Source organism: Xiphophorus couchianus, chromosome 24 (genome assembly GCF_001444195.1).
Source record: "Xiphophorus couchianus chromosome 24, X_couchianus-1.0, whole genome shotgun sequence".
Classification (NCBI taxonomy): Eukaryota; Metazoa; Chordata; class Actinopteri; order Cyprinodontiformes; family Poeciliidae; genus Xiphophorus; species Xiphophorus couchianus.
Genome location: NC_040251.1, coordinates 16,122,644 through 16,136,897, shown reverse-complemented (window position 1 = coordinate 16,136,897; position 14,254 = coordinate 16,122,644). Strand labels below are relative to the sequence as shown.

The 14,254-nt window shown below is 37.4% G+C and overlaps 1 protein-coding gene across 1 annotated transcript in view; it reads right to left on the bottom strand.

The window, feature by feature from the left end:
* Window positions 1–13,870, bottom strand: part of LOC114140905 (multidrug resistance-associated protein 4-like) — a 35,787-nt gene extending 21,917 nt beyond the window's left edge. Inside the window, 12 exon segments of the mRNA XM_028011207.1 lie at window positions 24–118; window positions 345–536; window positions 1,746–1,835; window positions 1,920–2,027; window positions 3,498–3,747; window positions 5,573–5,698; window positions 7,167–7,330; window positions 7,404–7,493; window positions 7,584–7,808; window positions 8,714–8,834; window positions 11,920–12,030; window positions 13,511–13,870. Coding sequence (XP_027867008.1) covers window positions 24–118; window positions 345–536; window positions 1,746–1,835; window positions 1,920–2,027; window positions 3,498–3,747; window positions 5,573–5,698; window positions 7,167–7,330; window positions 7,404–7,493; window positions 7,584–7,808; window positions 8,714–8,834; window positions 11,920–12,030; window positions 13,511–13,584 — 1,646 coding nt within the window. The 5' untranslated portion in view covers window positions 13,585–13,870.
* Between the last annotated feature and the right edge of the window lie 384 nt (window positions 13,871–14,254).

Genomic DNA, 14,254 nt, shown 5'->3' with positions numbered 1-14,254 from the left:
GATGTCAGCGACTGTCTCCACACCTGGCCAGGTTAAGCCGAGCTTTCTGTCCTCCGCTCAGAGTGGCTCCTCTGTCCCCGATCAGAGTCAGATCTCCGTCAGAAAAAAGCTCCAGATCCTAAAAAGCAACAAGATTTTAAAAAATAAAAAGGTTTGAGCTGTAAGACGGCCAAAAATCTGTATTACAGTTCTGTTCAGATAGAAATAACTGTCTAGAGAAGCTACTTGTTGACTAAACTAAAGAAATTCAAAGAATAATCAATACATTCTTACATACTTCACATCTATAGTATTGTTCAAATAAAACCCTGTTACTCTCATGCAAACATGTGAACGCGTCTCGCCTTCTTCAGAGCGCAGGCGCGCAGGACTTTCTCGTACTTGTTCGGGTTCAGCTTTCTCCCAAACAGGATGTTGCTGCGCACGGTTCCGGGGAAAACCCAGGGCTGCTGCGAGGCGTAGGCCAGCTGACCTTTGACCATCAGCGCGCCCGTGTCGCGCGGCAGCTCTCCCAGGATGGCACTCAGCAACGAAGACTGAGTGAGGAAGAAAAAGTTAGAAACAGGAAGGCGGAAAAGTTTGACCAAATAACTCTGGGGAAAGGGTCGGCAACCTTTTCTACTCAAAGAGCCATTTGGGACCGCCTCCCAATAAAAAGACAGCACTTGGAGCCACAACCTATTTTGACGTCATATATATAAAACCTATATGCTATGTACAAAAATCGATACTATGTTGCGTTTATGAAATCAACAAACTGCTTCAGAGAACACAAAATTTTATTTCTGCGTCTTACAAAACGCATTTTACACTTTGTTGATGCTCAATTTCAAACAAAATACCCTCTGTCTATTTGGGTCTTTGTATTTAAGAAATAAAAATCGAAACTTACCCAACCCGCACTGAAGGAAAAATAGAAACAGAATGCAGTCACCTGTTCTCCTCTTATTCAGGAGATAAAAATCAAAACTTATCCAAATATTATCCACCGGCACTGAACGAACCAAGCAAACCAAAAAATGCGCAGTCTGCTTCGGTGTCCTCCTGAATTAAAAAAAGTGACTCCTGCTCACTTCAGCCTTCCGCATCAGCTCCGAAACAGCCTCTCCTCTCCCTCGGGATATTTTTTAGCAAAGACAGAGTGTTTGTTCTCGAAATGTCTTTCAACATTTGACTTCTTGTTGTTTGCCAGTCTGTCGCCACATATTAAGCAGAAGGTGAACCAGTTTCATCAGCGGTGAAAGCAAAATGATCTGTCCACGTAGCATTAAATGTTCTGCCATCTAAAGAATGTTTCCTTTTCTTGGATTTATTCATGATGTATCTTCCAGGCAAGGATCAAAAAGTCAATAAATCAGTGCGATAAAAAAACGCCGTCTGCCAGACATGTGGGGTTCGCCAGGAATGCCACATCAGCGGACATGACGTATATTTTGGGTGCTAAAAATGTTCAAAACTTTTTGTTTTAATGTTACAAGTTTACCATAATCTTCAGATTTAGAAATTTATTTTAAAATGATTTTAATTTATAATTTTTTTAATGATTTAATTTTAATAAAATATTCTATTTCCCAAAGTCAACAGAAGGATGAAAGAGCCTCACGTGGCTCCGGAGCTGTTGGTTGCCGACCCCTGCTCTGGGGTGTTTAAACTTTTTGTCACATGGGCCAAAAATCTTTTAATTGCATTTGGGGGCCAAACAAAACCTGTCCAATCGTCTGACCTCTGACCTCCCCATTACTGACCTTTCCAGCCCCTACGGGTCCAATCACAGCTAAAAGTTGATGCGGTTTCACCGAGAGAGAAATGTTCTGCAGAGACGGAGAGTCCAAAGTCTGGAAAAACCAACAACAAAAGATGAACTTCTTCCCTCCAAACATTTTCTAAAAGCTTTAAATCCCTGTGGAAGATTTTCCAACCTTGTCCCAGTAGCAGCTCAGCTTCTCCATCGCCACGGCGCTGTCCTTCATTTCCTCCAGGTGCAGTTCAAAGGTTCTTCTCTCGACTTCTTGTAACGTGAGGAAATTCTGGAAGGAAGTTAATAAACAGAAGATTTTCACCAATAACAAAACGCAGCAGACATTTTCTCCTCCAGTTTTTTATTCCCCGCTTCTTAAGTTACGAAAATCCCCACCGAAACCAGAAGCTGTCTTGGTTTTTGTTGCGCAGGACGTTTAGTTTTAAGCCTGGAACGATAATCAATCATACTGGACAATAAATTGTCCCAGAAGTTATTATGACAAAAGATAATATTGTTGTTTTGAGACCATTTTCAAGTAATATATTAATAAACTTTAAATTCTAAAGAATGTTTTAACACTGGAACTGGAAAAGATTTCAAATATGCAAAATAAATAAACAAGACAGCAAATAAAATGAATTATAAAGTCTCTGTAAACAATTTTTTCCTTCATAAAACATGCTAAGGTGGGACCAAAACACCAGACTGAAAACTTTTATCATCCAGTTTTTGGTAGAAAAAGAGAAAAACAGTAAATCGTGCAAATGGAAATGATTGAGTTTGTTTTAAATTATTGAGAGAGGTTTCTAACTAAAGTACTAACCAATTCTTTGCTTTTTACAGCTTTAAACATTTTCTTGCGAGCGAGCCAACTTCCTGATGTGTATCTATACGTAAATAAAATGTTTGTTTTACCAAACTTGATTGGATGGAAGTCTTTGCGTTCAGAAATGCCTCATTTCTTTGTGCAGATATATGAAACAAATCTGATGTTCCACTAAATCCAATCACGTGACTGCAGAAGCCAATGAAGTCCAGACGGGTCATCGGCATGTTCAAGCTTTGTGACGGGATTTGCGTAGGCCACCAGGAGAATTTAAAGGGACGGACCGGGTCTGCAACAAAACACGGCTTGGCCTGTTGACTTTTAACAAAGTTGCATTGTTGCAAAGGGGCCCAAAAAAATACGACCACCAGCCTGAACTGTTAATACAAAGCAAGACGGATCCCTGCTCACATCGACTGCGCCGTCTTTTGACCCCGATACCCGAATGTTGAGTCTTAAAAGTATCTTGTTTTTTTAAAAATATTATGTCACAGACACGTCTGGTTTGCAACTGATTACAGTTCTTAGTAGAGATGAAAATCATGTTTATTAATTTGCACTGTTAAATTTATCTTAGTGAGCAGAAATTACCCTTTACTGCCTAAATCGATTTGCAAATCCAATAATATCCATTAATATGGATGGCACAAGCTATTGCACCCAAAACAGACATAAATGCAGGTATTTCATCTGAAAATATGCTAATTTTAGCATGACTGGGTATAAAATCGATCACTAGATGGCTGGAATAGTGTTTCTAATCCTTGGTATGTGTAGAATATGCATCAATCAGCATTAAGGGGATATAAACGATCCAAGCTGCTCAAATCCTGAATGAACAGATTTTTACATGTTTTTAACCAACCTACTGGTGTAGTTAACCACTAAATAAAATGTTTGAATCCAGTTTGTAGTAAAGTTGAAGATTACCTTAATCCTATGAACGCTCACAATGGTTTCTGACATCTTTTCGATGGCGAGAGGGAAGAACAGCGTGACGGTGAGCTTTATGGTGCCGTAGAGCGACACGGTGACAAACACGCTGCTGGCGGTGATGGCGTTCCCCAGCAGAGCGTAGGCGGTGAACGTCACAAAAACCGTGATCTTGCTACTGGCGAAGAAGGAAGCCATGTTGAGTCCTCGCAGGTAGGAGCTCTTCAAAACCTGGCGGATTTCTTTCCTGGAAATATTGGACAGAACGCCGCGAGTGAAGGCTGGAAAACTCAGCTGGTAGATACCAGAAGTTAAAGTGAACTCAACTAAATAAATAACAATCTGACGTGATTCTGCAGGCTTCAGTTTTCAGCTTTACCCAAGGCTGTTTCTCAGAAATAAGATCAGGAACAAATCCTGCACATTTCAAATATAAATCTGCTGTAAAGCACAGATCTAAGGACAGATTTATTCTCCTTCCCTGGAGCTTTAAAGAAAACCGAGCCTCCGATCTAAAACGGATCATATCTGGTCTGTAGAGAGAGAGCTTCTGATGAGATAAACTTACATCCATTAATGCCAAAAATGAGCATTTATGATTTTATTATGAGGGTATGTTTTGGTTGGTTGTCATCATATTTGTAACATCTAGAAACTGATTTTTTTTTTTTCTCATTTGCTCAGGAGAAAGTCTCTAAATCCAGTTTTCTGAAAAAACGTCCAGCCAAAATTTGATCAATAATCACTCAAATAAGTTATAATATCCTAATTAAAGAGTTTAATTAACAAAACAGATTTCTTATCAAGTTTTCCACTTCCATCAACTCTGGTTGAGACTCCTGAGGATAAATGGAAACAATTTGTTGTTGCAGAAGCTTCTTTACTCTATTGAATCTTGAGCTACGTGACAGAAACTGAAGATTTCCTCCGGCAACGTCTGAGAAGATCTAAAGGGTGAAGGAAAATGAAACAACAAAGAGGAACATTCAGGATTCCTCACGTACTTTTACTCCCAGTAAACACACAAAGTGAAATTCCTCTCAAGTATTAATCATTCCTTTAAAAGACATTAGTATTGTTTCTAAGTGGCACCTTCACAAGAGTTTTATGTGTTACTGCAGATTAAATCGCATTCAGATACAATGAAAATAAGGAATTTTAGTTTTGTGCAAGAATTTCACAGGTTCAAAGGTCAGAGGAGATGTAAAAGTTCAAATGTCAGCAGCAACCGTGGAGGATTTCACATCATCTGAGTTTCATAAAACGAGTTTTTCTGTTAATTAGTAATTAATGTTGGTCAATGAGTTCAAGAGGTCAAAGTTGAGGCTCTGTCTAAAAGATTTAGGGGATGATTAGACAAAACTAGGGCAACAAACATCTTAACTACAGATTAAATCAATTATTCCAATGTTGAAACATGTAGATATATTCATTTATTCTGATCACCTTCCTAAAACAATGGCCGAAATCATTTTTTTGCCAAAAGTGATTTATGATAAAAATAATAACTTTTTTTTAGGTGACAATGTTGAATCTTTCATTTAAGATATTTAACTCACGCTGTTGATTAGTTATATCTTAAAATACATATTACAAAAAATTCAAAGTCAGAACTCCTTTTAATGTCATTGTGCAAGAATAAAGCACAAAAAAATAAAAAATAGCTTTTCTCAAAGAGTCACAGAACAACTGGGATGTTAAGAATAAAAATAAAACTTAAAAGTTTAACAAATACATATATAAAGACCTGGTTTTAGATGGATTTGCTGTGAACAGCTCTTGGGTAGAAATTGTTTTTTTGTCTTTAAACTCCAGTGAAAAACATGAACTTATTAAAATCGTTCTGGACTAAAACATCGTATCGTAACACTAAAGCTCGTCTTGTTTCACTACAATCCAATTTATTGAATTTGTTTTTATTAGGAAGTCTACATAAAAACATTTCTAACCATTCAAATCAATGTTTATGTGTGAAGAGATAAAAGGAGGACATAATTTTTTAATTCCACACTGAAAACAGTTAAATTAACTTCTACGAAAGCCGCTCCGTTCACCGTGAAATCGATTTTTACCGTCGGACTTCAGTGACGAGAGCCGACAGCGGTTTCTCCCAGGCGTACATCTTGATTATCCTGATGCCAGACACCACTTCGTTCATGATGCGGATCCGGCTGTCGGTGAGGACGGCCGTTTTGCTCCTGCGGAAACGCGAAGCTCTTCAGGTTCCTCAGGAAGAAAATGCTTCCATTTCAAATGTGAAAAAAAGAAAACTTCCCAAGATGCTTCTTTGGTGTTTACAGGAATCCGGTTCAGTCCCAACATGCATTATTATGACTCATTATTATGCAGCGACGACCAATTAAACAGAAAAACAAAATAGTTTCACAACATTTGAATGGGAATAACCTCTAAAGCGAGTTTGTCCACATTCAATGCCAGGATTTAACACGGCATAACAAAAATGGAGAGAAAGAAAACATTAGAAAGCTTCACATTAAAGGATTCCACAAAAACTATGTTGAGTTTGTAGTTTCCCTTTATATATGCTGCTTTTCAGGCTCAGAAAAATATTTGTTATTCCTACAATTATTACTGTTTGCAGTTGTTTTTTCTTATCTCCTGAAATAATAGAAAATTTCTTAAAAACCAACAATAATATTAAAATTGTCGTTTCCTTTAAACCATTAAATACAAATTTTTTGAGTTGATATTTCTAGAATCAGTTTTTTAAGGGAATTGTAGCTTTTTTGCGGCTCCAGAGAAATAATATTTGTCAGAACTGAAAGTGAAAATGGCTCTCAGGGTTTTAATGGTTAATGCTAATCTTGATTTTACAAACATCACATTTTAACTTTAAAATGTGTGTGTGGCGTACGTTTGTATCCGGTTCGCATTTGCAAAAACCCCAATAAGATGTCAAAAGGTTTTCAGTTGTAATGTGACAGAAAGGAGGTTGAATAATTTAGTAAAGTGACTGAAAACATTTTCATTAACTGAAATAAAAGCGGTAATTAATTTACTAGCCTTATTAGCCTTTTGAACTGATGTGAAATTTATTTTTCTTCTCCACACAAGCAGTTTACGTCAGCTGTCCGCAAAATGGCGACAGCAAAAGATGGGAGATGGCTGTTCAACAATAACTGAAGGATTATTTTCAAAATGTTATCTTCTGTTGAGCAATCATAACCAAATTGATATAAACACAGAGTTTCCCCCAGTGTATTATAAGCCTGGCGGGCCACCAGGCTTTACTTGTGCCCCCACCAGGCTAAGCATTGCTTATGTATGTAAGTTTCTTTTTAAATGCTTTCATTTTTCAGACTTTATTGTTGGTGTTCAGATATTATTCTTCCAAAAAAACAAATTATCAAGTGATATTTTCAAATTTCCTGTCAACTTTAAACATTTTTTAACTCAAAAACAGGACAAACCGCTGGATGAATGACCGCCCTAGCGCCCAACCACCGTGGAAACCTTGAGACATAATCACAGCTGAATTCTGCACTTAAAAATGAACCAAAGCATGAAAAAACTAAAACACACTGTAAAAAATGAAACTAACTGAATTATACAAAAATGTCATAACAAAATAAAAGTAAACTAAAAACCCTAAACTATTAAAATCACATTTTATAGGTATGAAGAGTGAGTGTTTCTGTTTCTCACCTGAAAATGCCAAACAGTTTTCCGAACCACGTCTGAACCGGCATCATGAGGGCGATGGCGGCCACGCCGGCCAGACAGGAAGGGCCGATTTCAGACCACAGGAAAACAATGATGACCAGCGCCTGGAGCGGTCCAACCCACAGGTAGTGCAGGTTCAGTATAATCTACAGGGACGGACAACACTAGTGAGCGAAAACATGAATTCACATTGGACCGCTTAGCTTAGCATTAGCTTACCTCGTCAAAGCGGTTTACGTCATTAGAAAGAAGGTTGACGATTTGCCCGGTGGTTGTTCGTCCCATCGAGTCGCTGCTGAGACGCAGAGCCTGGTGAGAGAAATTTTACTGTCAGGTGACGGAAACTGGAACAATTTAATTCACTATTTCTGTTGCAGATTGTCTGAATATTTCACTGACCTTCTTGTAGATCACGTGACACATGGCCACTCGAATCCTCATGCCAATTCGGAGAACCTGATAGTAGTAAAGATGTTGGAGGATCGTCAGCGCGAAGGTGGAGATGGACATGGCAGCAGCAACGCCGTACGCCGTGTGAAGACCAGCAGCATCGTCTGGGTTATAGTTCTCAAAATACTCAATTATTTTCCCCAGAAGAAGAGGTTGGACGACCTTAATGGCTTCCTTTAAGAGAAAGAAAGAAGCTGTTAGTTTTTAATTAAACATGCAACCTTTTGAAGCTAAAATGGGAAAACATTTAAGTATTAAAAGAGAGAATTTATGATAATATTCCAATTTATTTACATTGTAATATTAACCCTATTTACCTATGTAACACAAAATAAATAGGATTTTATCTGTTTCGCTGAACGCATCAGAAGCGTAGCTGTGAAATGGTTCAAATTTGGAGATTAACTCTAGACACATTTGTTCTCACAGCCTTGTATCTATAAAAATGTATCCACTTAATGACATAAACATTTATTTAAAAGATTACTCCATTTCTCGTTCTTGAGTACCAACATTGGATTCACCTTTTCTTCATCAATTGGCTCCTTTACCTCCTTTAGATTAAATGTTGGTCAACCACATCTTTAATTCAGGTGTGTTGATGCAGTGACGGATCCAGAAGTTGTAAGAAAATATAATTGTGAAATTATATTGTCGTACAATATAAGCCTTATAATATAAGACAATATATATATTTTTTTTAAAAAAAGGTTTTTTTGATAAAAAGCTTTGGTGCCAGATGTAAGAAGCCATTTTGACTTGAATCTTGCTTTCTAACTTATCATCATTTAAAAGCTGTTGTCTGTATTTACCCAGCTGATCTTAGTCTGAGAATAAAGTTGGTTTTATGATCTTAAACATGTAAGTGTGATAACCTGTTTTTAAAGTTTAGAACCCAACAATACATGAGAATTTAATTTAGCGACCGTATCCAACTAAAATAAATAAATAAATCTGTTTCTGATAACACATTTTAAATTCAATCTGTGATTTAGGACACAAAATATAATTTATGGTGTAAATATAAGTCCAGAAGTGATTCAATTATTAATAAAATATAAATAACTTCCAGAACATACCAGTGAGAATACATACAGTCCAGCCAGAGCGTAAGATTTCCCATAAGCCTTAGCGAGAACTCGGGTCAGTTTTGGATCCCGGAGTTCCTTTCTCGCACTTCTTACTTCTTGGGTCCAAATTCTAGGAGAAAACAAATGGATTAATATTTTATTAAAATAAATAAGTCTCCAACAAAAGCCTTTCATGTTTACATAGAGTGAATAAATGTGAGTTTATTTGCTGACTCAGCGTCCAGTTTTAAGTCCTGAGGTAAATGCAGCAACAGTGAAACTGGTCAATCTTTACTCAGAGCAGGTCAAACATTAACATACCAGGATCTAATTAGACAACATTTCAAATCTCTTCTGCAAGATGGCAATAGAAGATAGAAATATGTTTTATTATCTCACAAACAGGAAATTTAGGAAAACATTATTTTTACATTATTATATCTTTCTGATTGGCTGCCAGTTAAATTTATTAATCTGTTTTGATTGTTCAGCCAGAAAAAAAAAAGTTTTCTGAATGAGTACATCTCAACTTTATCATTCACACAAGCTAAAGGGCTTAAATATCATCTAATGATCTTTATCATGTAAAGCACTTTGAACTTCCTTGTTGCTAAAATGTGCTATACAAATAAACTAGACTGGAGATTCACCTCAAGAACAAACAAACTCCATATCACCAGTCTTATCAGATCATATTTGTAACTTCACTCCATTACCTGTCTTGGCTTTTACATAGTCAAAAATAAGTTAAATTTCTCCCAATATGGCATTTCTATGATTTACAGAGACGCTAATAGAGGTGCTAACCAGTTTTCATATCACCAAGATAAGACCTGTTCCTTATGTTAGCTTGTTTTCAGTTATCTTTGGACTTAACCAGGGCTACCCAACGTTGGTGATGTTGTCAAGAACTGGATCTACAAGAAAAACGAGAGCTCACTCATCTGTCAAAATGTAAAAACGGCTGTTGGACATAAAAATGTAAATGTAGGAATGTAAAGGTAAGAACCAACAATTGCCAAGACTCATTCATCCCACTTTTTTCCAAAGACAATATTCCAAACAACTTGTGGTCTTTCAGAGTATGTGAACTTGTGTCTTCTCCTATAAACAAATAATTGTTCTGGTTTTCTTTCTTCAAAGGTTTTTGTACGCGCTAAATGAAGCTTGAAATGTTTGATGCGACATTAGTTGTTGAGTGTTTGGAGGTTTTCCTGAGCAGTGCAGATTCTCACCTTAGGGCTTAATTAATGCATTAAGCAATAGAGCTAATCTTTAGCTCGACTTGCAGTCCAAAGTCTGACAGAACATCAAGCAGTAGAAATGCAGCTCACTGTTGATGCCTGCATGGATCCCCAATGTTTTTGTCAGAGGTACAACTCTTGACCAAACCCAGACAAGAAAACGAGGCAAAGAAGTTGGTGTGCTAATTTCACAGCACACAAAATTATTAAATCCTTTTGAACTTTCACAGTTCCTCAAGTAAAATAAATAAACTTCAATGCATTTTATCAGCACAAAAATAATTATGATGCAACAGTAAAAGGGCACATATTTGTTAGAATATCCTCCAATTATCTTAAACATAGAGCTGGACGCAATAAGTATTAATAGATAATACATAACTCTCACAGCGCGCTAAGCTAGGTTGGTTTAGTCAACTACCTCGCTCACTCTTTGGTTACCTAGCAACCCATTAATTCTTTGGTTACCTAGCAACAACCTGTTGAGTAACTTGCGCAGCAGCATTTTAAGGTTTTGCTACTGTGCCTAATAACTACTTAACGTTGTGGAGTGAAAACAGGAAAGGTCAGGCCACCAGTATGGCTTCGTTTAAGCTGTTTAAAACAAAAAAACAATCGATAATAACTATTGATCGACTCTTAATCGACTATTTGTTCTCGCTTTGCCTCCTCAGATAAAGGATGTAACAGAACTCTGCAAGTTGCTCAGAGCTTGAGCTAATATTTATAAGCTAATCCTGTTTAAACGTCTTATCTTTCACCCTGACCTGTCTGTTATGAGGCCATTTGTTCTCTCACAAAATAACTAAGGTGTTACCAGAACAGCTCAGCTTCACACAGGGAGAATTAGAAATAGGCCTTCAATTGCAACCAGTCAGCTATTCTGCTTATTCCCTATATTTAGGCCAAATGGACGGATTTAAATGAGCAAAAATACTAGTGCTTTACTTTAAACTTATACAATAAACTGCTTCTTATTCATGTCACATGGTGGATAAATGATTCATCTCACAGGGCATGACAACAGTAGAGTTTAACAGACTCTTATTATAGAAATAGTGCTTCAGGAAGCATGACCACAGAGATCAGATCTAGTTAAGAAGGAGAAATCTTTACGCAGCTCATCTCTTCTCCTGAACAAGCTGCCAATAACAATCCTAAAACTCAGACTGGAAATGAGAGCTTTGACTTTCTGTGTCGCAACAAAAACATTTCCAGGGAAAACGTACGCCGCAATCAAAGCTACGCGTGGTTCAATCTGTTACGTCCACCAGGCTCGTTTGGTGGGGTAACATTAAAGGAAACCACACAAAGATTTTCTGATTAAATGAAAATTGAATTTATTAAATTATACTAAAGAAATAAAGCCTGAAAAGAGAATTACTTGAAATGAGAAACCAAAATAAATTAATGCAAAACCCATAGGCAACCAGAAATAAGCAAATGCAAAACAAACCTAACAAATCTCAACCATAAGATACAAACCAAACCAAATGGGGTTCTGAGGAGGGAGAGGGGAAAAGCCTCCAGTCTGTTGCAGCATGGCAGCTTTTAAAGCAGCAGAGCACCAATCAGGGAAAAACATAACACCTGCAGAAGGCCTGGATCCAGAACCCTACAAGGAAAAAGGGCAGAGACCCACTGCAGCCGTAACAAATCAAACACAGTTGTGTGTTATACTGGGAGGGTGAAGTATATTTCAGTTACTGGGTTTTGTTCAGAATAAAGATAAAAACAAATTAAATTAAAACCCATCAAGAAAAAGGATTTTATTATCCCTAAACAAGAGTAGATAAACTTTCAGAGCCACAGGACGGTTTGAAGAGCGAAACTAATCCAGATTAAACCTGTCCGGATCTTCCAGATCAGGTGGAAACTCAGCTTCCATTTTGGACCCACCCATAAATCTCCGCACGTTTTGAACCGACTCAGTGGTTTAGATTCATTAGTGAAGTAACCGGGTCTGCGTACCTCTGCAGATCTTCTCCCAGGTTTTCGGAGCGATCCTCTGGCAGAACGTCGTACATGTCGTTCTCGTTGAGTCGCTGCTTGCGACCGCGGCGCATCAGCGGCGTCAACCAACTGAACCAGAACCACAAAGAGTCCAAATCAACCCAGCAACACCGAAACCACCACAGCTGTTTATACATCTGCAACTAACCGCTATACTAGCTACCAATTATTCTGACTATTTATCTTAATTCTGCAAATTTTTAATTTAACCTCTTACGTTTTTGTAATACAGTATTAAAAATATCCTAAAAAAGGCAAATAAACAAATTCCTCCTTTTAAATAAAAAATAAACATTTTTATTGCCTAAAATGCGATAAAAACTTGAATTGTGCCACTTTTTTGTACAGTTTCAGCTCAATTACAGATTAGAATTTTTTTTGGAGTCATTTTACTCCAGTTAACAATTAATAAATTACTAAATTAGTTGACTGTTATTCCAATAATCTACAAACATGGAGATGCAGCATTCAGCTTCTACGTACCACAAATCTGGAACAAAGTTCCAGAAAACTGCAAAACTGCTGAAACACAGAGTTCCTTTAACTCTAGTCCTGTTCAGAGCTGCCTTTGATTGACAATAAATGGAATATTGACCAACATATTTGATGTTTATTGTAGATTTTAATGACCTTATTTGACAAAATGTTACGTTTGTTATTGTTTTTCCACAATGGCTGACTGTGTGATGTTTTTATTTTTATGTCTTCATGATGTAAAGCACTTTGAAGTGCCATGTTGCTGAAATATGAGCTACAAATAAACTTGAATGACTTAATCACTTCATCCCAATTAATCTGACAAATTGTTTCAGATGTAGTTTTTATGGATCCTGAGAGGCAAACTAGACTTATGAGTTTACATCCAACCCAGAAACCAAAGTCTAAACTTTGATCAAATTAAATCAATAAGTTGTTGATTTTAAGCTCAAGCAAACTTGGGATATGCAGCAAAAACAATAACTGAATGCAAGCTTTTAAAAAATATTAATCTAAGAAACGAAGCCAAAACAAACATCTAAACTAAGTAAAATAGTAACTATGAGACCAGTAGAGTAAAATGAAAGAAGCTCAAAAACACATAAAGGGGACAAAATATAGTTTTCCTGCACGAGCTTGTAAAAATTCCTCTTTAGAAAAGTAGAGGACATTTATAACGTAAATAAAGTTATTTAAGAGACTTTTTTCTTTTTAAATCAAATTTAACATCATCTTAGCCTGATATTACAATTTACCAAAATATGCTCAGAAAAAAATGAGCAAAAAGTATTGCCATTTTTTCATTTGATCAAATTAAATACAGATTTAAAAGTCAATAATCTCTTACAAAGATCCGTCATGTACAGACGGAACGTTCAGCGCAGCCGTCAGTCCTACAGTCTTGTTTTCATTTGGAATATTTTTAGCGGCGGCCTGAGAAAATGTCTGCAGTTATTCACTAAGTTTTAATGCAGAACCAAAACTGATCAGCACCGATCCACGGTTCGTTTGCAGTAATACTAACATCTAAACATTTCCTGGCTGCAGTAACGCGCCGCGCTGCTTCTCTTACCAGAGGAAGAGTTTGGAGAAGAGGCTGGCGGTGGCCAGCGGGTTCCTCCTGCCTCCTTTCTCCGGGTTCTCCATGCTCGGACTGTCATCGGCTCAGCAGGCTGCGCTAATGTCCGGCCCTGGAGCAAATCGCTGACAGGACAGGCAGGCGGGGACTCTGCGCAGCTGCAACTGCGCAGCTGCAGCTGGTGCGCAAATGGCGCAGGAAAGCTGGAAGGGAAAGTGAGATAGTTCAATTAGCTTCACTGTCGGTTGTCTTTCTGTAGCGAACTATGGATTCTGGGTTCGTGTTTACATATTTCTTATCACGTGACCCGAATCCAGCCAATGATTGCGGTCGTGAAAATCACATGAAAAACGTTTCACCGCGTTTGAGTTTTTCAAATTCCGGCTCAGAAAAGGAATATTTTACACAGATAGCGCAGCAAAACAATGTAGCACTACGTCAACATATTTTAATTCAAGTAAAAAAATAACCATCTAAAAGTATTTGGTAGAAAGTCTACTCAAGTACTCTGATTAAACTGTCATTTAATATATAATTACGTAACCAGACAGACCGAAATATAAAGTTAAGAGGAAATTTGGTATTTCAAGGACTGTCATGTTGTGCTGAACTCTCCGAACCCACATGCAAAGATACTGTCAGGAGATCAGATTAAAGATTTATTTAAATGGCGTGTAATGCAGGAGCGTCTGATCAGGAGCGGGAGCCGGGCCGGGCGTGTGAGCGATTAGCGGGATT